Source organism: Zosterops lateralis (genome assembly GCF_965231275.1).
Source record: "Zosterops lateralis genome assembly, chromosome: 7".
NCBI classification, from domain to species: Eukaryota; Metazoa; Chordata; class Aves; order Passeriformes; family Zosteropidae; genus Zosterops; species Zosterops lateralis.
In genome coordinates this window covers 10,083,675-10,109,787 of record NC_139767.1, presented here as the reverse complement: position 1 = coordinate 10,109,787, position 26,113 = coordinate 10,083,675, and the positions used below count along the sequence as shown (strand labels likewise).

Genomic DNA, 26,113 nt, shown 5'->3' with positions numbered 1-26,113 from the left:
AAGTAAAACAAGGACTTAAAATGCAGAAGTGATTGAGGGTTAAATGAACCTCCACAGGACTCTTGTTTGGAGTTGTTTGGCACATACTTTGCTCTTTGCTGGTTCATTTCAGGAAAGTAAGGAGAACTGTGGGGAAAGCTGAAGATGGGACTTAGTATCAAAAGCTAAATGAGAGGAACATCCAACTAGCTGGCCATAAAAGCAGCTGGTGGATTGCTGTGTGCAAAGGCTAGGTCAGCTTTTTGGGTGATGCTGGCTATGTAATTCAAAATGGTTTGTGCTTGGAGTTTAACACCCTTGCTAATGATCAAATAATCTTTCTTTCTTTTTTTTTTTTTTTTTTTTTTTTTTTTTTCTTTTTTTAATATGTCTTAGAGAAAGCTTTCAGTAATTCTGGTAGAAACTTTCAGTGGCAAAAGCTTCTTTTTAGAACTGCTGGAGCATGTACATATGTGGGCAGTTAAAACACTTAATTCGCTTTCATGGTTACAATCCTTCTCCTTCATGGCCATGAGCAGAACGAGCCATCTGGCAAGGGAGTGCCTCCTTCTCATCATCACACGTCTGAGAGCTTCCCACAAATGAGATTGCAGCTCATTAGGATACTTTATGCACTTACAGGGATTTGAGAAGAAATACACACCTTTAATCTCTTGAGTTTTCATCTGAGTTGCATGTTCTTGTCCTCTTCTAGAAAATAAATATATTTACTAAGCTTAGCCTTTTGATTGCATATATGCATTAAAGATTTTTCTGCAGCTTATTTAGAATTATTATAAATACCTAATGAATTATTTGGGCCTGCAGCTCTTTCATTGAAAGTTGTGACATGATTGGAGGGCTAGAAGTATGAACCTTTGCTGAATGACACTGCTCCTGTGTTGATGGCTTCCTTTACTTTGATAGGTGAAGATGATGAAGGTACTTTTGAGGTGTGGCTGCTTATGGGTGGTTGGTGTTTGTCTGTATCTCTGAAGCACCTGGAAGGTCTTGTTAGTCAAGATGTTGGACATAGAGAAGTGACTGATCTGAAGTGCCGAATATTTTCTAGCATTTGTAAAATGTAAATATTTAGAATATGAATTGGAAAAGAGCATATCAGGCGGATAATGCACCAGTGAATTCAGGTCAGTTTTTGTAGAAGATAATTGCAGAAATGGAGGGATTTGTGTCACTTGAGTAAGTTAGAATGAGGTTTTCAAATTATTGATGTAATGAGTAACTAGTTTGGCTTTTCACCAATTTTGAGGATCATCTGTCAGGTGAGTTTTTTGAATTGACAGATTTATTAAAGGCCGTGTAACCTAAATTATAGATGCTTACAATTTATCATCACCTCACTTACAGGACCAGAGGACAAAGAAAGTAAATAAGCATGATACTTTTTGAAAAGTGGTGGCAAAATTTATGTGAACTTATCAAGTACTCACATATCATTATTAAGTTGTAGGGTAGGGGAAACAGGATGGCTGCTAATAATTAGACATGGAATGGCTCCTGTTAATTAGGGCAAGAAGTTTTGTAGTTCATTAGATAAGTAGTAACAGGTTTGGTACTTCCCTTAGCCACTTCTTAGGGAACCCATCTTATCACTGGCTGGGTTTCACATATTAATGTACCCTTGCTACTGTAAACCCTGTATAAATTAACAGGGTAGTTTCTTCTGCTGTATGAAAAGCTGGAGGAAAAAGGAAGAGAGAGCAGAAGGATGAGCAAAAAAGGAAAGTAGGAAACTTTGCACAGACAATGTTCTGTGCAAACCTACAGATCAATAACAGTAAAAATGCAAGTGATGAATTTTACGCTGTTTTATGGGTAGCCAACATGAGGAATATTGCAAAATGCTGTCTGGAAATAAAGGTGAGTACTCAAGCTGAATGTTTCAGTCATACACACTTGCCAAGTACTTGTTTCCTATGTGATTTTAAAATTTCATAAATATAAATAGAACAAATGACACTTGGCAACAGTTTCAAAATACAGATTTAAAATAACCTGCATATGATTTTGAAATCTCTTATAGCCTGTTGTGCTTCTCCTACATGTGCATTGCAGTGATGTGTTTGGTGTTTAAAGGGCAGATGTACATTTCATAACACTTCAAAATGGTGTTTAGTTTTTAGATTTGCAAACAACAACAAAAAAGTAAAAATAAAACACAGTCATCAATTCTATTTTAAGTCCTCTTATTATGGCAATTGTGTTTGCTGACAGTTCCACAAGAAAAGCCTCTTTTTGAGGTATAAGTCATTTACAGAAGATCTACTTGTAGAATAAATTGCACTTAAGGTTAGTTTATGAGCTAATAATGGCTCTCAGATGAGCCCATATTTTACTGAAATTAGACCCAGAAGAGATCATTACATCATTCACTATAATCTACTGTGTATTATAGACCACTCAATGTTGTCCAAATTTCCCCTCTCGTGAACATCCCCACTCTGAGAAGATGAAAATGTGACCACTGCCAGAGAGCAGCAGCAGCCTGAATGGGAATAATGTTCTGATTGCAGAGCAGGAATTGCTCCAAGTACTTTTTGAGGCTGAGAAGGAGGGGAAAAGGGATGGCCGTAACCATATGGCCTTTCCTGAAGTGGTTTCTACTGTTTCCACTTGAGAAATGTTTGACCAGATAAAAACAAACACCATGCAAACCTGCCAGGTTCTCTGGGATCTTTCTGCACTGGGTGTCTGCACACAGGACCAGATGTTTGCTGGTTAAAAAATAAACCAGCACGAAGGCCACAGAATAAATGACCCCTCACTTTTTCTGCTGCCTGTAGGGTTACATGTGATGTGTATGAAGACAGCCACAGCAGAGAAAGCCCTCTCTGTAAGTGCAGCTGTGCTGGTAGCAAAATTGTGCTTTTGTTGGTAGCGTTTATTTACCAACAGAATTTCCCGGGGGCAGGATAAGCTATGTAGACAGGAGCATGGCTTTGTTGGTATCACGTCTTCCACAGCAGGAATACTGGGTTATATTTTTGAGTTTTTCTGGCAAAGATTTGTGATGGGAATGTGGTCACAGATAAAAGTGCACGCCCTTTATCCTTGGAAGCTGCAATCCTCTTCTGCATGCGGCTAAAGCAAGCTCAGCAGCTTGTGTGCTGCCAGAAAACAAGTGCTTATCTGACACCATATAAGGCTGTGGCTGAGGAGGAAAATGATGAAAAACATTCCACAATTAACTTAGACTGGCAGATTTAATACGGCACAGAAAAGCTTAGATAGATATTTGCTTTTTCTTTTTTGCTCTTTTAGTTTAGCTCTCATTTACCCCCACAATAAACTTTTAATGTTAATTAGGAAAAAATGGCTTGTGTTTCTAAATATTCTAAACAGTTCTGTCCCATAATAACAAGATTTTAGGATATTAGTGCACACAGGGTTTTTTGTTGTCGAGTTTGGTTTTGGGTTTTTTCGCCTCGGACTTGCTACTGCTGAAAACAAGAGAAAACACCTTTAGGATACAGGAATGTGGGAGTGTCAGGATGTGTTTAGGGACACAGTGGGGAACAGGATATAGCAGTGAGGAGCATATTGAGAAGGAATTATGGTTGTGAAAATGAGTTTATTTGAGTTTTAACAAGATGTGAGATGCAGTGAAGTGCTTAAAAAAATGATGCTACAGGAGAGACTCTTTTCCTTAGTAAATTGCTTACATCTTTCATGTCCCCGCATCCTCTCATCTTTATAATGCAATCGTTATTGTATTACCTTAGAATATTGGTATAGTCCAACTTCGGTAGCTATTGGTGGCCTAATTCTGAATTTCCAAACTGTTCCTTGCTGGGTGACCACTGCTTTTGGCAGTCTCCATCCTGTGCAGACATCACTTACCCTGAACCATCAGCAGCTGAGATGATTGTGAGTTGATAGGGGAGGTACTGCAGCTTTTGCCTCAGCTGTGTGCTGCTTCTTTTAGGAAGAGGTTGAAGCACCTCCCATGCCATATTTCCCCCCACATACAGCTAGCTGAACCTCAAAAATTAAATGATTGGTGATTTATAAGCATTGTGCAAAGATTTGGGAGTCTTCTGCAATATCATTCAGCATCTAATAGCCTTTATGTCTAAGGGTGTGCAGAACCATCTGTCAGAGTTTATTCAGTGTCATTCTCTAGCTTAATTTTTGGTCTAACATTTATACCTTTTAGTAGCCAGTCTTTAGTAGTGCAGTGCAGGAACAGCCAAGGATTGTGTCTATGAGCTGTGCAGGATGTGGTTTCCAGGTGAGCCAGGTCAGCTGGCAGGTGGCTCATGAAGCACAAGGCATTTGTGCTCTGGGGCTGGCACATGTGTGAAACCTGAACTGTGGATGGGAATGAAGTGCACATCGTTTATGAAGAAGGATTAATAAGATTTTCAGGAAAGAGGTTAAGCTTGAGGTAATTTCCTTCCTCTTGTTACGCTTTTGAATTTCTGCCAGTAAGATGGGTGAAAGGACTTATTTTTGTCTTTGAATGCTTTGAATTTCAATGATGCCTTTACTTTGAATACAGAGAAGTGGAATTCCACTTTATTCCTGCCATTGTACTGTCATATGTCTGAACAACTGACTTGTATTTTTTTCAGTATCTTTGTGTCTTGCATTCTAGTTAACTAATCCTTTGAGCTGCTGCTGTGCTCTGAAATATCACATTGTGTGAGGGTATATGGAGATGCTCTGATCCCCATGCTGAAGTGTTAGTGTACATAAAGAAGGAATCAAAATGTGGGGGTATAATTCTTGGAAAAGAAGGAAATGGCCAGTGTCAGAATATAGGCTGTGTATGAAAATGAGAGCAAGGATTTTCCCACCCTATTAAGATTCAGTAGCAAAAAGGTTTCATATTTTAGTGTTTGGATGGGGTGTATGGTCTATGCTCTGTTTCTGCAGCTGAAGTAGGAGTGAAGTGTTAGAGAAGTTGATGTTATTCCTGGCCATCCTGTCAGTCATAACTAGAAAAATTAATAATTGCTCTTGCTGCCTAAACCAATAGAGTGCAATAAAGTCAGCAACATGTTAATGTATCTAGTGAGTCATGGGGAGCACAGGAGGGAATGCAAGTGGAGTCCTTCTGCTTCTTGCCTACAGCTCAGGGGCAATCAGTGGAGATACCTGAACCTTAAACTTGGTTGCACAATAGGAAAAACTGCTGCTGTGCCATGAGGAACAAACAGCTCTTTGCTTTTCTGACCATGAGTCATGATTAGAGATGATGATGATCCTTCACTGCTAATATAGCAGGACTGTGCCACCAGAAGGCTGAAATCTGTGTCCAGACTGGAATTGAGAGTGTTGCCCAGCACGTTGCAGTGCACGATTACCTTCAGGAAGAGCTGCAACAGCAGCTTCTCTCCTGTGTGAGTCTGTAAGAGCATCTCTGGTACCTTTTTCTGCTTCTTTTCTACTCTTGCTTATCTCAGTTGAAGACTTGCGTCTTGTACTTTCCAGGTTTTTTCCAAAGTGCCCTGAAGAGTAAAGAGAGCTGTGATAGTAGGATCTTGTAGCTGCTTAGGGAGCTTTAAAGACTGTCTGAGAATTTAATTCTCAACTTTTTTGGGGGTTGCTCTGTTGTTTCCAGACATTTAGTACGCAGCAGTGTATTAGATGTCTCTTACAGTATTCCAGTTCTAGTCTTCTTTCGCCTTCCGTCCTTTGAAGATACAATTCCTAGAGGTGCCCAAGCAAGCACAAAGCAATACATTAGCTTTCATCTCTTTGTTAGCAAAGAATCCATCTTAATTTCTTTGACTGGAAGCGTTTTTGAAAAATCTTCAAGCTGAGTAAGAACAGATACTCCTGTAAGAGGTGGAAAGAGTTTTTTTACTGGTGGTGGTTTTTTTTCTTTTTTAAATCTGAGTATTACTAGGAAAGCCAATATTTGTTTTGAGAGCCTGAACCTACAGCTCCACAACTGTGCAATTTCATGAAACGTGGGCTGTGAAAGATTTGATCTCAGACTACGGACCAGATTGCAGATTCCTTTAGGACACCTTTTTGTTCTTGAGGTGCTGGGACTGCTTTGGCACGGTTTGGGTCCTTGCCACAGGCTGAAGGAGTTTTAGGTCAGCTGCAGTTGTAGTTCCACCAGGAGGCTGTTGAGGAGTCAGAGCATCTGGGGGAACAGAGGCTTGTCCAAGCTCCTGGCCTGAGGTGGCATTTACCACCCTGAAAGAGGAGAAATAGTAATGGAAGCTCTCTGCCACCTGCTTGTCCTCCTGCACAGGAGTGCCCTGTGCAGAGTTATCCTGGGTTTAAGGCAGCTCCATCCCAGCCAGACATCATGCAGCAGTCCCCTCTTCCCTGAAATAACCAGATTTGTGGGGAAGTCATGCGGGAGAGCGAAATCCTGTGTAAACAAAAGCCAGCACTTCCAGTGAGCTCCCGCTGTGCTCGTTGCTGTGGCTGCCTTGCCGTCATTTCTAGGATTTAAGGATCCTCCTGTTTACATCAGCCCGCCCGTGCTGCGGGGCTGTGGCCATGCTGAGGAATCCTCTCATGGACAAGGCAAGGAAGGAAGTGGAGGGAGGATGGGGCTTCGGCATCCTGTACCCTTCGGAGGGGAGTGGCTGCAAATAGCAGAGCTTGAAGGACGTAATACCTTATGTGTTTTAGCACGGGCTGCCTGAACCCAGAGAAAGCCTTGAATAAAGGAGAAGAGGCAGGCGATGGTGTGCAACTGCTCCAAACTGCCGCAGAGTTTGAGAACATCCTTCTAAAAGCCTTTCCTTCAAATGACAGGAGGAAGGGAGAGGACAGACATGTCTCGTGGAGCTGAGATTATGCAACAGTGCTAACACAGAGCTAAAGCCTCCAAACTTGAGCTGCACAGGCTGGGTCCAGAAGGCAACTTCTGTAGAAAACACGGGTTGTGATTCGGAAAGAGGATGCTGTTCTCAATATCTGTCCTGTAAAACGTTACTGGGTTTTATTCTTCAGTTTGTTAATTGGGCTCTGATGGAGGAATGCAGTTTAGGATCCACAGGCATCCTTTGGAATGGCCAGGTAAGGCTAGAAGGTACAACTAAGTGTTTATCTTTAATTTCAGCAATGGTGCTATCTTTCATGAGAAATGTTTTGGTTCCACCAGATAACCTGTGTTCACAGGCTGAGATGGGGAATTCTGAAAATCAGAGAAACAAGCTCTGGCTTAGTGGGTTAATATTTGTTTATATGGTACTAGCTGATACCTAGTGTATTTTAAATAGATTGACATAATGTGATTTATTATAGTAATTGCTTGCAGTAGAAACCCTTGAACCTGTTAATTTACTTAATGAGTTTCTAGAAAAGGAGTGAGGCCTCAGGTGATAAAATTTATCTTTTTAGAATGTGTCCTGATACAGTTTCCAATTGCTTTTAAGCATGTTTTGGGTATAAGGAAGAAATATATTTTGTTCATTAGGTCAGTAAACACTGTGCCACTTCTTTATTGATCACCTATGGATTTTTATTTCTAGTATCTCTAGAATTAAAATTATTAGAGGTTACGAAAGTGAAAATTTTGCAAAAGTTAGGATTGTGTACTCTCCCAGTCATTTGCCCAAAATCCACTGTACGTATTCTGTGGAATGTTCTTGTTAGTTTTACATTTTGGTGACAGTCTGTTTTACTGCTTGGAAGTCTGTGCTCACACTGAAAAGCAGAGTGCAGTTGTGATTGAGGTCTTTGGAAGTAATGCAGTAAAATGCATGTAAATTAGGGGGTTTTTACATTGGAAACACCCTCCTAGAGATCTCCTGATGGTTGGCTCAAAATCAAGTTCAGAAATACTCCCCAATGCAGATTAACCACAAACCCGTTACTTTTAAAGACTAAGTGAAATGATGGAGTAAAATAGGTAGAGGAGTGACCCTTCTTGGTAGGATGTTTATGAGAAGAACTGATGGCAGATCCACAGATCTCAGCCTCAGACAAAACTAAATGTAGCCCTTGCTATTCTCCAGCCTTCCAGAACTACTGATCCTCATCGTAAGAGAACACCTGCCAAGAAAAAGAAATGAGGAGTGATGCTTTAAAAACTTAGTACCAATACTCCTCTTAATAACTGAACGCATTGCACACACCATCTTCAGTGCCCAAAAGTTATTGACATTAACCTAAAATGTGAAAGAAGTCAGCATTCTGACAATATGAACTTAATTTAAAATTTTAAATTGAAACTGAACAATACGAACACTTCAAAAGATTTTGCGTAAAGCACCTTCCAGAAAGGGGTGAAAAATTGGAGATTGGGATGTAAATCTCAAAGGAGGATAAGAGAATTATGCAGGGATACAATAGTGTTACCAACATGATTGATCTTTTCTGAGCTAAGCTGCATGGATTTTTCAAGAGCTGTGAGTTAGCGTACCCATATATGGTAGTGAAAGATGAAATTTGTTAAGTTGTATATAATTAAAGCTGACAACCAGAATCTATTAACATCACCTTTGCTCTGGTATGAGCACCTTCATAAATGTGTTAAGAGTAAAGAGATCAGAATGCAAAAGTTTGAACCTCATAGATTGCTATCACGACCTTTGCTTATTGCACAGGAAGAAATTTAAGTCAGTGATGTTTCCACACCAGAAAATTGTGACTTCTAAATGTTTTGATATTTTGAAGACTAAAAATCATTTGTGTTGATGGAAGCAACCCTTTTATCACAAAACCTAAGACTACTGGTGGCAGGAACTGGGACCAGAAGATGAGTGTTGGTTTGCCTATGACTGGTCTGGCCATTGGGACTGTAAGGCTTGTTTCAGATAATTAATAACTAGCAGTTCCTCTTTATCTGTCTTATAAAAGACTGCATCTTATTTATTTATTTGTTGCTTTAATCTATGCAAGATGACTCTGTGAGGTGATGGATTTCAGGTAGTTTATCCTTTTTTCTTAAGACAGAAATAATGAAAGATGTAAGACACAAAAAACAAAATGTGAACTCCTCAGAAGCCTCCTGACCCCTGATGTCAGACACTGGCTTAGCACGGCTTCCAACACTCCGTGACATCCTTGTGCAAAACTGGGAGCAGCAGATGATAAAACACGATTGTGCAGCCAGACAGGCTGGAGAAATGGGCAAACAGGAGTAACCCCTGGCATTGGGATGGGCTGAGTATCTACAAATCAGCTTTGGAGAAGAAGACCTGGAGGTCCTGGGGGATGAGTTGGGAAAGATCCAATAGTGTGCCAGTGCAGCTTTCTTAATGCCAGGTTTGGCTGATTGTTTAGTAGTTAAATAAAGAAAACATTGTTACTCAGAACGTTTTTGCTTTACAGTGATTTCAAGGAGCATTACTCAGAGTGAAATTCCACACAATGATACATTTACTATTACCCACTTTTTGTTGTAGAACATTATCTCATATACCCTAATTTGTACAGGGGTTGCAGCTCTGAGAAGTTCTGTTCTGTGGTATGTTATGCCTAAGAATTACTGGAGATAGAGAGAAACTGTGCATCCTGCATTGTTTTATTTCTTTCTGAAACGTAGCCTCACTGGACAAGATACTGATGCAGTAAGACAGTATTTTGTTGCATATTTTATGTTCTGGGAAGGGATATTTATATCTACTCTTTGGCCCAGATTCTGGAACAGCCGCCAGTTTCACAAACAGCAACAATTATGTGCTAAAAGGAGAATAGAACTGCTTAGAATTGAAGTTCCCTGTGGAATATATATATATATATATGGAGAGAGAGAGAGTGTGTGTGTGTGTGTATGTATGTATGTTTGGGGGAAGAGAAGAAATGAGGGAGTGATAATTCTGATGTTCCTCTTCATGCTCTTAAACACTTCCTTTTTTTTGGTCAATATTTTTATCATTATTATATACTTCACTGTTTTCATGCCATGCTTTTTTTTTCCTGCTCAGTTTTTCTTTTTAAAATCCATGAACTGATGTTTGAAGTTATTTTTCCATATGCATTAGTAATGTTATTTTTCCCCTATGTGAATAACATCATAAAAGTAGAAAAAGCCCATCTGTTTCAGAAGAAAGTCAAAGCTGACCAAAATAAATTCTGTAATTTGAGTCGATTGCTGACAGGCAGTGGTCTGTTAGCATTTTCCATCCCTCTGTCTCCACCACCTTCTGTTGCAGTGGCAGTGTGCCTGTGGGCAGAGTATCAATGATTTAGTTTTCATTGCCGCAAAGGAGTCCATTCCTTCATGAAAGGGCTGGAAATCCAGGCACTTCCTTAAATGTGGGATTTTATTAAATGGAGTGAAAGAAAGTGTTCTGCATTCTTGTAACTACCAGCTTGGAGTCTGAGACTCAGTTCATGGAGGACCTTTTTTGAAGCTCACTAATATCCCTGTAAAAATTGCCATTGACTTTGCCTTGTGACTCATTTAAAAAACAAAGAACATTTGTTTGTGCCTTATTGTTGGAAGTCTCACCAATAAAGGCATATTTCATTGCTTCAGGCTATGTTCATGTGTTGAACAAGATAAAAAGAAAAAACCTCATGCTTATGGTTATAATGTACCAAATGTCTGTCCTTCTGCTTAGAATCATGAACAGACTCTTCTCTAATTGATTAAATACAGAAATTCAGAACTAGAGCATGTTAGGTGAGATGTTTATACTGTCAGGAATACATCTTCATTTACATAGATGAAATGAGAATGCTGAATAATTTAAAATTCTGTGTTTTAGATAACTGGAATTTTTAAAGGAACCTCTCACTTTTAGTAGTGATGTTTTGGATAACCAAGTTTACATGGTGGACCAGAACAGTCACTAGTGCAGTGTTGCTGGAAGTTAAGCTGTATCTCATGGCCTCCCAGTGTTCTGCCTGCAAGAAAATAGGAGGCCTTGGGATAGGAAGACACAATAAAAAAAGTAAATAGATTCATCAACAGTGTATTCTTTTGGCTAATGTGTCATTGCAAACCACGTGGACATTTTTTATAAGGCTCATGGGATGATTTACAGGCTGTACATTCAGTGCTCCTCTTTATATGGCTTTGAAAAAAAACCCCAACAAAACATGGGTGAGATACAGCTTTGTTTACTCTGAAAGTTTTTTACTGTGATGAAGAATAAATACATGCAGTTCAAGATTTTACTGCCTCTGTGCCTGACTTCCTGGGGCATGCAGTGTGTGTCCTATCATGTTGATTCTGCACAAGAAATTAAGCCTGAGGGCATTACAAGCCTGCGGATCACAAATGTTAGGAAAACCCTCCTCTCCCTTCTCCTTATCACTGAGATAATTATGAAATTCCCCTGGACTTGTCGTGATACTGAGGTGTTGAGACCTCAGCTTTCTAAAAATTCTCAAAGTCACCCATGGCTGGAGGCATAAAAATGTCAGTAGCTTGCCATGGTCCCTTCTTGGTTCTCGAGAGCTCTTCCAGGTTTTGAGCAGTGTGTAAGTTCTCTTGAGCAACCACAGAATTCCAGCGTGTGTCTGGTAACGTTCTGTGTGTCGGTGTGGTGGGATGAATCGTACAGACTGCACTAATCGTAATTCAGTGGGGTTACTGCATGTACACTGAGATGAGCAGTCAGAATGAAAGGGAAAAAGAGAAGCTCTAGTGTGAGTTTATATTTTTAAGATAAAAGTAAAGCTGCATTGTTTATTATTCTTTCATAAATAGTATATGGATATCTAAAATGCAGGTGACAGTTCTGTAATCTTATGTTGGAGTTCCTACCAAAGCACAAAGGAGTGTGCTTGAATGGATGTGAGCTTTGTGGACAAAGCCACAGTAGACTAGATTCCTAGTGGAGTCTTTTTAAATTTGTAGAATGTACTCAAATGTATATAATAAAAGAGGATTTTTTTAAAAGTAAGATTAAAGAATATGCAGTACCACTGGAAAGAATTAGGATGTTGTATTTGACGTCATAGGTGTAGTTCTTGTCTAGTCTAGTTAAGAAGCAGCTGCAGAAATGCACTGGTAAAATGTCACAGTGCATACTTCCAAAGAACTTCCTGTACAAAAAAGTGAAGTTGGATTTATGTCAGCTTTGTCCGTGTGATCAGAAGTAACCTTGGTGCCCTTTCAAACAACTTCTTGCCCTGGTCCTCTTTCATTCATTTGGTGTTCTGGGTGTCTGAATACAGGCTAGAAAATAAAATGGCCCTAAGACCTCTGTCTGTTAGGACAAAAATCCTAATCTGAGAAGGGATAATACTGATATTCCTAAAGTGCTCTGCAGATACCATTTGCTTTGAATGTTTTCTCTGAATGTAATTTGCTGAATCTCTCCTTTCTAGCTCTGGTTTACTGACAGTTCTGCACTTTGGGCCTCTAACTGGAACCCCTTAGTTACAACTCTGCATTTCCTAACTAGGGAATAAATGCTAGATTTTCACATCCCAGAGCAGGACCGGTGTATAACATGGTGTGGTAGCTCTGTGATACAGTTTCAATCTGCTGTACACTCGCAATAGCCTCTCTGTTGGATTAGGGAAATTTTGGAATTTCATACTGTACCTTGGCAGGTCACCTCTTACAGGAAGCCATATATTTACTTTGGCGGTGTGTCTGTCTGCTCACTCTGCATAAATGGATCTATCAAGTGTACAAGAGAAGCTATTTATCTTTTGCCAGTTAATTCAATTTCTTTTTTTTTCTTTTTAATTTAATACAAGTAATTTTTTGTATCTGGGCCTCTTGAAACAGAAAGCCAAGAAAATTTCTATATTAAATACCACTTGCTTAAATTATTTTTTGTCTTCCCTCCTTCAGATGAGAACTCTCCAGCCAATTTCTGGGATTCCAAGAATCGGGGAGTGACTGGCACGCAAAAAGGACAAATTGTATGGAGAATTGAACCTGGCCCCTACTTTATGGAATGTGAGTACCTATTAATGCAGTGCATGTTCCAAGACAGGTCTGGAATTTGATATCCATTTCATCAGTCCTTCTGATAAAGCAAAGGAATTGATTGAATGGCTCTTAAGGGGGAGCATTTTCCAGTGTGTTTGCTGGACGTGATAAAAACAGAGTTGAGCTTAGATGTGGATTTGTATTCTAGTGATGTTCTTAGACAGCATATTTCACTTTAAGGGAGGAAGGAGTTGCCTTGTGTGGTGTGATGTAGCATATACACACTGAAAGATGAAGTCCCTTCCCACAGAAATTCCAAATTTCAGCTGGGCAAATATTAATGATGTGTGTGAAGGGAAAGGTAGTAAGCTAATAGTGCTTGCTGATGTTTGTTAGTGGGAAGGTCGGATTTGTCTCTAGGAAGTGCCAATGTCCTGTTCAGTTGCATCAGAATTTCTCAGCTGAAAATTTGTTGCGCTGGAAAATCCTCTGGGCAGTTTGGAAATACTGTGAGTCTTTATGTGACTAAAATAAAAAGCCTTCAGTTGAACTGTGTAAGGACTGTTGGTAGTCAAGCTTCAAATTGAAGAGCTACACCACTCTCTCAGATGACCAGGATTTACAGGAAGCTGAGCTACTCTTCTGTGGGCTGGGTTTTTTCCTTTGTTGTTTATTTTTTTTGCTGTTTGATGAAACTATGCTGTCCTAACCATATGGAAGCATATGATCCCTAACAAAACTGAGGTTCCAGTCACAGGATATTGTATCAGAGCTTGCTGGAAACTCTGATGTGCCAAGCATCAAAGTGGCAATCAGTCCCAGAAGAGCTCTGAGTTGCTCCACCACCTGTTTAGCCTCACAGTAATGAATCCTCTTTCATAAGTTAAAAAAAAAAAAAAATACTCCCACTCTTTATTTCACTGTGGTGAAGTAAAGCACTGCAGCACTGCTTACTGTAGGTCCTGGCAGAAATTTTTGTTCCAATTAACTGATAGAACAGTAATACATGTATTTCAAGAGGTGTTGTATACCCTGTACTAAAAATAAATATTAAAGCTTCCTATTTCTAGAACTCATCGTTGGATCTTGCCAAGTTGTCCTATGTGTTACACAAGACACTTCTTTAAAAAAAAAAAAAAAAAAGAAAAAAAAAGAGCCTAAATAGGATAAAATTAAATCCATTTCAGGAGTTCATTACATTACAATGATTGAATTGAAGACAACGTTCAAGAAAATAATAAAGATAATTAACTTTCCTGGTGCCAAAGACACTGGTATATTAAAGCAGGATGTCTGTTAGTAAAGTTCATTGCCTCATCTTTCTTGTACATGAACTCCATCAGTATTGTTGCCAATATGGGCAGTTTGACTTCAAGCATGTTTCTATCATTTAGCTGGTTATGTGTTGCTCCACAGTGTATTGAGATGAGGCTCTTGAATAGTAGTTCCAGTTCAGGTGAGTAACCCAAACTAAGGCTTCAATAACTACTAGTTTGGACTTAAAATCAGCTGCAGCTAACTTACCACTTTGCAACTAACTGCACATCACAGTCAGCTGAAAGGAAGTGCAGGATGTGTGTTCTTCGGTCATAGTGAGCTTCAGTAACAAACAGCTCTGCTGCCATACAATGAACAAGAGACAAGCAATTGTGCAGCAGCTGAGAACTGTAAAAAGGAATGTTTATGAACATATGTTGCTATAGCACATAGTATGGTAGATAAATATGTCACCAGTGACACTTGTATTTTGAGTGAGAGGCCAAAAACTGCACTGAAACACTTTACTGAATTTCTGATTCCACTTTTTAAACAAGAGGTCTCCACAAATCTGTGACCATGTTTGCTCAGCAAGGCTTTTCTTTGTAGCTTATAGGTGGTGAAGCAACACTGATACAACTGCAGGCAGCTGCTCTTTTCTTTTACTTTTCTATTCCTCAGCTCTCTCAATCCCAGCAGGGGCAAAAGCAGCAGGTGGCTGCGCCCTTCAGGTACAACCGCGGTGTCACTGCGGGGCAGCGCCAGACTGGGTGAGCGAAGAGCAGTGCTGGCAGGTTCTTACCACACCCTGCAGACCTGTCACTGCTCAGCCTGTGCCAGCCACACTTCCAAACTTAGCTCCCCTGTTAACCTCCTTCTTTTGTTGTAGTGCAGATATGGTTTGTCTCTCAGTACAGCACTGCACGTGTGCCGCTGTCATAGCAAGAGGGAGAGACAAATGAAGAGTCCAACATTATCAGTAAATGTGTACCAGATTATTAAATTTAAGGTATTTCTGATGCTTTAATCCACTGTTGTTTTCCAAATTTGGGAAAGAGCTCTCCAGTTGTAGATTTCTTATGTTTAGAAATATCTTTGCTGAGAGGCAGAATATATGAGATACAGGTCATGGTATGTGGGGTTTGTCATTTTTCCTTCCCAAAGTAATGACATTCAGCAGGCCATTAGCAGCATCCCTGAATTTTTAAAGCAGCAGATCCATAAAGGGGACAACATCTGGGGGACCAGCATGAATAAAATGTGCAAATGGATCAATCTAAACTCGGTTTTACACTAGCCATAGCATAGCCACATAGCCACAGCCACTCGTTGCATCCAGTCTGCTTTCAACTGGGACTAGCACTTGACCTGCTCAAGTGTGGTTTTTATTGAAATCTTTCAAGGACAAAAATGTTGTGGATGCTGTAGGTAACTTTTTCTAGTGCTGCAGTATTGCTCCAGCCAAAAAGATTTCTGTGACATCCAATATGAATGGCTATAGCCTAAATTTGGGGCCATCACCCCTTTTAAAATCGCTGGTAGAACTGAAAAGAGTAGAGATAGTAACATTTGTCTTGCCTTAACCTCCTCTTCACCAGAATAAACAAGGCCAGCTCCTTTTGCTCTTCTCATATGTCACATTTTATCTACTCCAACCACCTTTGTAGCCCTCTGCTCTTCACTCTCAATTTTCTCCATGCTCTTGAACCTAGGGACCCAAACCTAGACACAGTATTCTTCACCAGTACCAAGAAGAGGGAGACAGTACTTAATTGCCACCTATAAACTGTGAAACCTACATGATTGCAGGTTTCCTGCTCTACCTATACTCAAGGAGAGGAAGGGAATGTTTTCTGCAAGCCTGAGAAGCACTGAACCTCCTCTGGCAATGAGAACTGATGATGCTCATTAAGAGAGTTATGCTAAGTAACTACAATAATCCTTTAGGATTTACACTCAAAACTGGCCCTAAGTTGTCATATCTTTTTGGGAAGAAAAGGAATGTAAGTTACTAATGTTGGATAATGAGTTGTGCTCAGTCAGCATGCACTTACACCAAAGACTCTGGATGTGGATTTTCCCTGGCAGTGTCAGAGCCTAGGGACATTATGTATCTGTTCACCAGCAACATCTCTGGGGGGCGAAGTGCAGAGACTTATAGCATTGCTAATGAGCCATATGCAAACAAATCTCAAGCAGAAGGAGTATTTCCATTTTAATTGCATTAATGTTAATCAGTGGGAGTCAGCTGGATTAGGCCTTGGACTCCTCCTGCAAAAAAGATTTGTATCTTTTAAGAAAAACATCTTATGCCTTAATTTAGGAAGCTGTTTTTCCATGAGCATAATCGTAAATTTATTTATAGTTTCACTGAGGTCCCTCAAATTTGTGCTTATGTTTAAAGGTAGGCTTGGATAAACATTTTTTATGAATTTCGCATTACTGTGTGTCTGCAGTCTTGTAACTCAGTGTTAATATCACTTAATTTATTCCTCTTAAAAATCCCTGCCTAGGGATTCAATATCTCCTATTTTTCCAAGAAAGTAACATGTAATGGCATAGTTTGCCATCTGCTCTATTCAGATCAAGCAACCTGCAGAAAGAAGGGAGGAGGAAGTCTCCTCTTCGTACTAAAAACAGGCATTAATTCCCCTCAAAGCATCCAAAATTAGCAAAACAAGGATGATCAAAGAAAACTCTTCTTGCCTAGAACAAAAATCAACACAAAAATTCTGTAGGCTCTGCCCTGGAAGGGAGAATCAAAGGAATCAACAGTGAAATAAAGAGAAATGAACTTAATGTATTCCAGAAAAACAAGCAGCCTCTGAGGGGGGTGGTTGGGGAAGGGAAGGGAGAAAATATTATGCAGAGGAGAAAGAAAATATTTGCAAAATACCAAGTCCAGCTCACCATCACAAAACAGCCAGTGTCCTTAAGATGTCACCTCGAGACAATGTGAGTGGCTCTGAACTGCAGAGCCAGCCAGTACAGAGGCAGGTGTTCCTCTTGCTTTTCCCTGGGGAAGGAGCAAAAGTGCTTTGTAGGCATGAAAGGGAATGCAGTCATTTTAGACATTCAAGAAGGTGAGTTTGAGGATCAATATGCCTGATATGCTGTTTCCTCACATAGCAGAGGTGGCTTTCAAACATCCTGCTCTGAGGCTTGCTAAAATGTGAGCAAAGGAAAACAATGACTCACTACATGGCTCTCTCAAATTTTTTTTTTGCTGTGTAAACTACAGAAGGATTGCTAAACCCAGCTCTACAGTTTTCATCATCCTGTAAAAAGAAACAGGTTCAAGAAGTATTATCCTAAACAGGTGGCAGTAGTGGGAAAGTACAACACAGCTGAATGCTTTTGCATTTGGTATGGTCATCAGGTATTTAGCATGCATGGCATCAGGCTGTTCAGGTCCCTAAATACATCAGGGCCTTTACTCTCTGGTGCAAGAGATGTTTCAGTTGCCCCAGAAATGATTTCAGATGGCAAGTGTTTCTCTGAGTATAGCAGTCTGTCATCTTGGGATGGAAGGGGCTCCCTGTGGGGCATTGTGCTGGAAACAGAGTGAGTGGATGGTGATGGTATTCCTTATGGAGAACAGAGGGAGCAGAAAGGTGGAGTGAAATGATCCATAGGAAGGCTGGTGATAGAAAAAACACATGAGAAGAAGCCTGAGTTTTATTTGGGACTGGTTGGTAACAGCTGCTGCTTATTCAAAATCTGCAGCTTTCAAGTCAGTTTTCTGCGGTATAGGGAAGGACAGGTCCTGTTGGAGATGCCATAGCAGGGAGATTAGGCAAAGGACAGTCACTACTGTGCAGCAGGTAACTGGTGCTTATGTACTTCCATATGCAACGTGGCCAGAAGTTAAAAGCTGACCATATTCCAGTAGGTGTAAGAGGGAGATGGTCATGGTTCAGCACTGTGGATGGTCGTGTGCTCACTCTTGATCCTCTACCATGATCCTGCCTGGTTTATTAGTATGGGCTTAGGCTGAGAGCCTGCTTTGAGACGGTATTGACTTTGTATTTATAAGCTGTATTCTTGGTCCCATGAGTGCTAATTACAGTGTCCACAAGAAGCACCTTCACCTACTTTACCTGTCTTTGTTGTTATTTATACCGTTTGATGTCACAGTCATTGCTGTCAGTAGAATAGAAATACATTGATTTGCATATATTTTCTTTACCAGTGCTATGGCTTTATGTTGTGAGCAATAATCCATAGTGGCAGCTGTTGGGATTCATCCAGAGACTGCCAGCCTTGTCACATCAATCATTTCCAAATCCCCCCTGGGATGGTTGTGGTTAAATTACTTCTGGTGCCACACTGCGATAGTTGGATGCAGTGACTGCACAGATGCAGTGTGTTTTGAACTAAAATCTCGTTTGTGGCATAGAATCACAGAGTAGTTTGAGCTGGAAGGGACCTTTAGAGGTCCCTAGTCCAACCCCCCCCCCCCCCCCGCAATGAGCAGGGACATCTTCAATAGTTCAGGTTGCTCAGATCCCTATCCAACCTGATCTTGAGTGCTTCAAGGGATTGAGCACCTACCACCTCTCTGGACAACCTGTGCCAGCATTTAACCAGCCTCACCGTATAAAGTTTCATCCTAATGTCTAGTCTGAATCTACCCTATTTTAGTTTAAAACAATTACCCACTGTCCACGGTAAAAAAAATTGTCCCCATCTTTTTGTAAGCTCCCTTCAAGTACTGGAAGGCTGCATTGAGATCTCCTCAGAGCTTTTTCTTTTCTGGGCTGAGCAAGCTCAACTTTCTCAGCTTGTTTTCATAGGAGAGGTTCTCTATTCCTCTAATCTCCTGGTGGTCTCCTCTGGGCTCACCCCACCAGGTCCCTGTTGTTCTGTGCTGGCCCCTGAGCTGGATGCAGTGTCCAGGTGGGATCTCAGAGCAGAGGGGCAGAGTCCCCTGCCTTGCCCTGCTGCCCCTGGGGCTTTGGATGCAGCCCAGGACACGTTTGGCTTTCTGGGCTGTGAGTGCCCATGGCTGGTCATGTCCAGCCTCCCCTCCACCAGCATGCCCAGCTCCTTTCAGAAGGGCTGCTCTTGATCTGTTCATCCCCCATGAGTAAGAACATGAGTGACCATGAGGTATATTCAAAAGACATGGTAATATATGTGTTTGCATTGCACTGGTATCATGTTAAAAGTGAAGTTTTATGTGGACTCCTTGGTATTCAGTCCCTATTTCCATGAAATTACAACTTTTGTAAAAGTAGTGTCTTAAGACTGAAATTGCCATGCTTTGTAGTTAGCAAAGCAGACTCCCAGCTCTCTTTTTTTGTTAAAGGCTGATAGATATCACAGGAAAAAAAAACCCCACAGTTTAATAATTAAATTGTATATACTTTTAGCTTTTAAGGGCTGCTTGTAACTGTAGGTATGAACAGAGTTTAATTTTTGTAATGGTTTTGACTATAACGGACAATGTTAATTAATGTTCTATGAATGTAATTCATTATTTGTATCCAATATTTTTATCATTTAAAATGTTGCCAGTTAAATGCTGAAAAGGTTATGGTTTTCCCACATGGAATTGTTCTGAACCTGGCACATTCATCAGTGCAGTGCCCTGCAACCAGCGCCCTCTCAGTGGTCTGTCTGGGGACTCATGGTTATTGTCCCTACTCTATTTATAGACATATTCACTGAATTAGAAATACTTCTATTATTCTTCTGCTGGTTTTTTTTATGTTGTGTCTTAACAGCTATTTTTGAGTATCACAAGTAACTGAAACAGGATCAAGTCTTGTATTTTTTACATTTGTGGCAGGCTTTGTTGACTTCCTTAAGCATGTAATACCCCAGTGTTTTGTTTTAAAGGTTAGATTATAATTAAATGCTTTGCCAATCTGGAGCATAATCGGCAGTGCTCATGACTGTAAATAGGAATCTCTGATGACAGCAAAGTGAGCAGGGCTGGCAGGGATGGGGAGGCTCTGTTACCTGAACAAGCATTTGTCCACATTCCCTTTGAAGCAGGTTAGGTGAAAAGACCACTGGGACATAAGAATTTTCTATTATTGATCTTACTTTAGCTAGAAAGCTTTCTGTAAGTCACTTTGTAGGTGGTTTGCCTAATGTTCCTGTAAAATAAATTCTGTGATACACCTGCTGAGAGAGATGGCAAGTACCTGAGGGCTGCAAGCTTTTGCCCTTGCATTCTGCTGCTGAATTTGCTACTGCCCAGTAGGAAGTAATCAAAAATGCACCCACTGAAAGTGATGCAGAAAAGACAATGCTAAATGTCCAAACAGAAATGTTGAGTTCACTGAACTGTCACACTACGGAGAAGTTCAACTGGCAGGACATGCAGAGCACTGCTAAATTTCTGCAGTTGTCTATCAGGCTCAGAGGGGAAAAAATAGGATTTAACACAGTTGCTTTTATAGCTTTGTAAAGCGTGAATGTGAGTGACTTCATTTGTTCTAGTTTTCTTAAATAAGTTTTGCAGAACATGCTCTCATATTTTCCCAATGAGTTACTGTGCTGTCAGCTTTTTCCTCAGTGAATGTTGGAGGACATATGTTTCTATCTGCAGAGAGCCATGGATTCAGCCCAAGTACCTTCTGGGCACTCAGCTGCAGTGGCCAGGAAGTTTGAGCTGCTGTGCAGGTTCCATACAGAGAACTGGGAGCACTGTTTTGCTCCACAGACTGTTGTAACCCAGCTTGGATTTGGCTTCTTTTTGGAGATGTGTCTGCTTATCCCCTCTCAGTGGAGATGATTCCACCTCTGATATTGGTGTTTTGTTTGACTAGGGTCTATCTGGAGCAAGCTGTTTGTTCAGCAAACACACCTGCTTTCCTGCATTGCATTTCCTCCTGGAAAGAATGCATTCTCCTAGGATTATGCTCATGTATTTATGTATTCTTAGTGTCTTTCTTTCATAAAGCATTCTTTTGATGGGCAAAGGTAAAGTATTAAAGGCAGTAAAAAGTAGTTAGTGAGGAACTTTGGGGAATTAGTGATGTTTTAAACCCAAGCTGTTATTAGTGTAAGCTGATTCCTTTATTACTGAAGAGGCAAAAGTATATGGTCCATAGAGGTAACAGCACTATAATTTCATGCAGGTGTTCTTTTGAAATTCAAATGTCAATGCTTGAGTCACAGAAACCTTTACTGATTCCAACATTTTTGTGTAATGGACCTAAACCATAAGACTATGGTTATGAAATGGTAACAGCTATTAGCTTTAAAATAAGGGGATTATGGTTTCACAGAGTTTTCTGATTAATTAACATATATATCACTTTTTATATGGCCATGTGATAACTTTGAAAGAATCATAGATCCTCCAATTTAATTTTTGGCTTATTTTTAAATTAAGAAGGAATTTATTGCAGACTGTATGATGTCTGGAGGAATGTCAATTAAGAGAGGGCGTGTGTAGTATCAAAAATACAATTATTTTTCCCATGAATGAAAATTCTTTTGTGTTCTAAACATCTTATTTTCTTTAATGATACAGCAGATGGTCCTGTGTTCAGGTGCAGATGTCTCTCCTTTGCTGAATTTACTGCTCTTAACATTTTCATTAGGGATCCCGTGCAAAGCACTCTCATTAACCTATTGAGGAAGAATGAGTAGGAAGGAAATAAAAGAAGTGCCAGTTTCCCCCTGAAGACAACACATAAAAGCAAAGTGGCAGTTTCTTTCCAGAAAAAAAATGGGAAAACTCAGTAGGTGACACATGCTAATGTGTATTTAGAGTATGGAATAGTTCAGAGGAAACCTGTGTGTTAATATGGTATTGAACTCATTTCTCAAAATGTTGAAATCCTGTTTGCACATAATTGAACTTACTGCTGCTGAAGAAGCAGTGTATATGGGGCCTAAGAACACATCTCAGCACACCACCTGTAAATATCAAGAACAGCCATAGATACTTGTTTTTAAGTTTACTTTACTTTTAATCTAGAGGTCAGGAATCCAGCAGTCATCAAGAAAAACCTCTTCTAATAAAGATTTTTTTCCTGATAGCACAGCACAAGACATGTCAAAAAGGTATATCCTCAGCTGCTTTGAACTTACAGGGTTCCTCTGAGATTTCTTCTTTTGTTAACATTAACTGCAGTTTTCTAGCATTATTAGCTAAGAAAAAAAAACCACTTTGGTGTCTCTTATCCTATGAAGTGTTTGCATTGTTGCTGTGTGTAAGATCCAGTCTTGCAAATCCATGTTCATCTTGGCAACATGTGTTGTCAAAATGGTGGGTAGCCCATTTTTCAATTTAGTGTTGAATTTCATGCACAGCTTCTTTTGTATTAATCCCACTGAGCCTGTGCTAACAGCAGACCTGCCATTTCTCTAGATGCATGTGTGAATGCAGTGCTGTATAAAGCATTCGGCAAACTGAATCAGTGCTGCTTCTGCTTGCAAGTGGGAGAAAAAGTCTCCATGTCATCTTTTTGAGTGCTCTGCTTTTTCTAATTATTTCTAGCAATAAGTCCTGAAGTATGGTCTTTTGTTTGATTGATTGTTTTTGGTTTGTTTTTTTTTTTAATTTAGTGTACCTGAAAGGGATTGTCAGATCCATTTCTTGAATCAAGCACTGTTCTATCACCAGCCATGTACAGATATAAGTACTGTGTGCTCATAGGAGTCATTGAGAGAAAGAAACAGGAGTTTGCAAAACTTGTAGTGTTGCATTTCAGCCTTTAGATAAATGTTAGATTTAAGCATTTAGGTAAATGTTCAGCCTTTAGATAAAATTTTCACAGTGATTATATAACTGAAACCATGTCCAGTCTCCATTTCTTCCTATTTCTTAAATATTTCCTAATATTCAGTATGAAACTGTTGCAGATAAATGTACCTGTCAGTGTAGTGAGAGTGTTTGTCCACCATCTCATTATGGATTGTCCATGGATAGAACCAGCAGCTGGTAACCTTTCCGTTGCTGGATTCTGTTCAGAAGTGATGAGTAGAGAGAAGACAGTCACAACAGGACTGGATAAACACCAGCTCCAGAAACTCTCAAAAAAATTAAACTTAGGTTGTGATAAAAGTAAGCAATTAAATAAAAGCAAGCAATTTAGCTGAAAATTGGAAGTCTTAGTGGAATAATACGTTGTCTTAACCAAGCCCTTATGTAGCCATAGTATGTTCTCAGTGTGAATAAGAGATGCTCAGTCTTGAGTTCTTGTTACTTAGTATGAGCATTTTACAATGTGGAGAGTTCAGTACTTGGCAAGAATCCTCCCATATTTTGCAAGTGCTGAACCTCTGATCTTGTGTGAGCTAGAAATTCTTACTTGTTCTGCATACAAGCATTGTTGGTAGGTAAGCAGAACTGCTCAGTTCAGGAGGAAACTAACCTATAGTCCTGCTTGATAACTTCTAGGTCTGATAAATCTTTGTAGGTGATTAGAAATCCTGTCTGCATTTTGAATTTTGCTCTAAAGCTTGTGGTAAATAGAGCATGTTTTTTCTGTGTGTGTGAACTCATCTGTGCGGAGGAGGCAGTGGGCTCAGCAGCTTCTCCACCTCCCAATTCCCTGGAGGCACTGTCAGCCAGACACTTTCCTTTGAAGGGTTGTTCTGAGGTGTCTCCTCTTTGTTCTGGGAGGAAGATAGTAAATGAATGTTGATCTGTAACTGCAGCAAATATAAAAATAAATAATCCTTTTTGGCTGAGCAGGCTTGCAGGGTGGGTCTCTGAGTAGGGATAAATGGGTATTTTATCTTGCAGTGATGAAATACCTCAACCCTCAACGAATCATGCCATATATGACTCAAAATCTTACACCAAACTCTGCAGTTTTGTACTTCAGGACTACTGACATATTGTTAAACCAAGCAGAGGAACTGAACTGCCAAGACTTTCATACACATTCTCTGTCTGAACTGGCTGCTGTAATTCCTGCCTGCCTTTGGCCATTGCTGTATGCCTGTGGCCATCTCTGTACCCAGAGGTAAAACCCTCATCAGCCTTACACAGAAGAGTTATCCCAATGGAGAAGGAAAACAGACATTGTTCCAGATAGGGAAAATCCCACAGGATCAAGGGCAGCCATAATTATAGCTGTTCTGCTTGGTTGGAAGAATGCAGAGGAACTACAGGGTTCAGTTAAATATAATACTCTTTTGTTTGCAGTAAATGCAGTTTAGCAAACAAAACTTTAATCAGTGGGACCAGAAACATGGTGCAACGTTTGCCTTTCCTGTGTTCTGATATATAAAGTGATTCCAGCTTCCTTCAGATATGTGTCACATTCTTCCAAAGTCCTACAAAATCATCCTAGTGGCAAATGTCCCAGTATGCCTTTTCCAGGGTTGATGATATAGTAGCAGAAATACAAGTTGCAGAATTAGGTAAGTTATCATTTTGGTCTGTTAAGTAACAGAAAGACCCAGCACACAATGAGGATATAACCAGCAGCTCTATTTTTAATTTCCTGTTAGACTATTTCCGAAGACAGGTCACTGAATCCTTTTGTTGTGTCTCTTTTGCCTAGGGTCAGTCATGAAGTGTTTAATGTGGCTTTTGTTGTCTTTCCAGCTGAAATAAAGATCTGTTTTAAATACTACCATGGTGTTAGTGGAGCCCTCCGAGCTACTACTCCATGTATCACTGTGAAAAACCCTGCTGTGATGGTGAGTTTAGTCTATTTGTTAACTCTATTTGTAAAAGATGATTTTTGATAGCTTTTATAAAATGATAGTACTGATGACAGTATTATCTGTCAGACCAATCTATCAATATGTTTCCTATCTTTACTATTGACAGCAATTACTTTTCAAAAAAAATGTGTTGCCTTACAAAAACTAAAAACTGGAAAGTGCTTTTCATGGTTTTGTATTGCTTATAATAAAATCATAGTAAAAAGTCACTGAGCTTAACTGAAATATTTTATGCTAAGAATTTGAATTTGCATTCAGCTTTTTTCTACTTACACTTTTCTGTAATTTAACACTGTAATGGAAAATTTTCACAGTGATTATATAACTGAAACCATGTCCAGTCTCCATTTCTTCCTATTTCTTAAATATTTCCTAATATTCAGTATGAAACTGTTGCAGAGATAGTAATTGTTAATATAAATGAAACCTGACAAAACTCTGCTCTTGCAAAAATTACTGAATTCTTTGAGTGTTCAGATACCATGGAAATTTAGTAAGAAGTATTGTCTTACTGTATTTGTGTTGTGAGACCTCTAAGTTTTAGATAAGTTTTTTAGTTGTTTAAGTAGTAGTGGAATGGTTGTTAAAGCAGTGGCAGAAAAGGCTTCCAAACTTGTACCATGGTGCTTTTGCTGCAAGTAATTTATCTAACAGGTTAGCTCTTCAGCTAAGCTTCAGCAAGTTTCACAGTGCATTTGATTTGTTGATGTTAGCTGCCAAATATTTAAGCTCACAACTGTCAGGGAGGTGTCCTGACAACTGCAGTGTTGAAGATGCAGTAAAGCAGAAGTTACTCAGACTGAATAACTTTTAGTCTGAACTTGTGCTTTTCCAGCATTGTGTATTATATACAAGTGCATGCAATGGTTATCTGACACTAAATGTGCTATACTAGACTTTGTATCTTAATATATCAAATATGTGGGGCTTTTCTCTTAGAATTACAAACGTAGGTGATAGCATCATTTGTTTTTCAGATCTTTGTCAGACCTCACTGTGAGTAAGTTTCACAGATGTGTACAAAGTCGATATTTTACAGGAGAAAATGTGTCACAGCTAATGATCTTGACAGTCTTTATTGTCAATTTATAAACTAAAGGCAGTAAGATAGCCTGATTTTGAACAATAGGAAAAAAAGCATCTCAAAATAACCCTTAGAATGGTCTGTGTGCTGCACTATATCATTAGTGAGAAGCAGAGTGATTATACTGAATGGAGAAACCAGTTGAACTTGACCTTATCATGTTATGCACCAGTAGTTTTGAGATTCATTGAACAAAAGGTCATCTGAACTTTTGTCATCTGAGTATGCATTTAATTACTTGGTAGCTACCTGAAGATCTGTCTTTCAGAGTCATGGTAATTCTTGAAGGCTTATACCAGCTTTTGCTGTTTAAATTTCTTTCCTTTGAAAGGTAATGCAGGGTCCTGGGTATTGTTCAGAACTCACAC

General features: G+C 39.7%; 1 protein-coding gene across 3 annotated transcripts in view; it reads left to right on the top strand.

The window, feature by feature from the left end:
• Positions 1-26,113, top strand: part of HECW2 (HECT, C2 and WW domain containing E3 ubiquitin protein ligase 2) — a gene marked incomplete at its 5' end in the record, with an annotated part of 104,491 nt that overhangs the window by 14,247 nt on the left and 64,131 nt on the right. The window contains 3 exons of one of the 3 annotated variants that reach the window (XM_083864783.1): positions 6,523-6,990; positions 12,677-12,784; positions 24,540-24,634. In XM_083864783.1, the coding sequence (XP_083720909.1) occupies positions 6,951-6,990; positions 12,677-12,784; positions 24,540-24,634 (243 nt within the window). Of the gene's footprint in view, positions 1-6,522; positions 6,991-12,396; positions 12,785-14,151; positions 14,214-24,539; positions 24,635-26,113 lie in introns of those variants that run through there. The other 2 variants (XM_083864784.1, XM_083864782.1) reach the window with 2 other exon arrangements.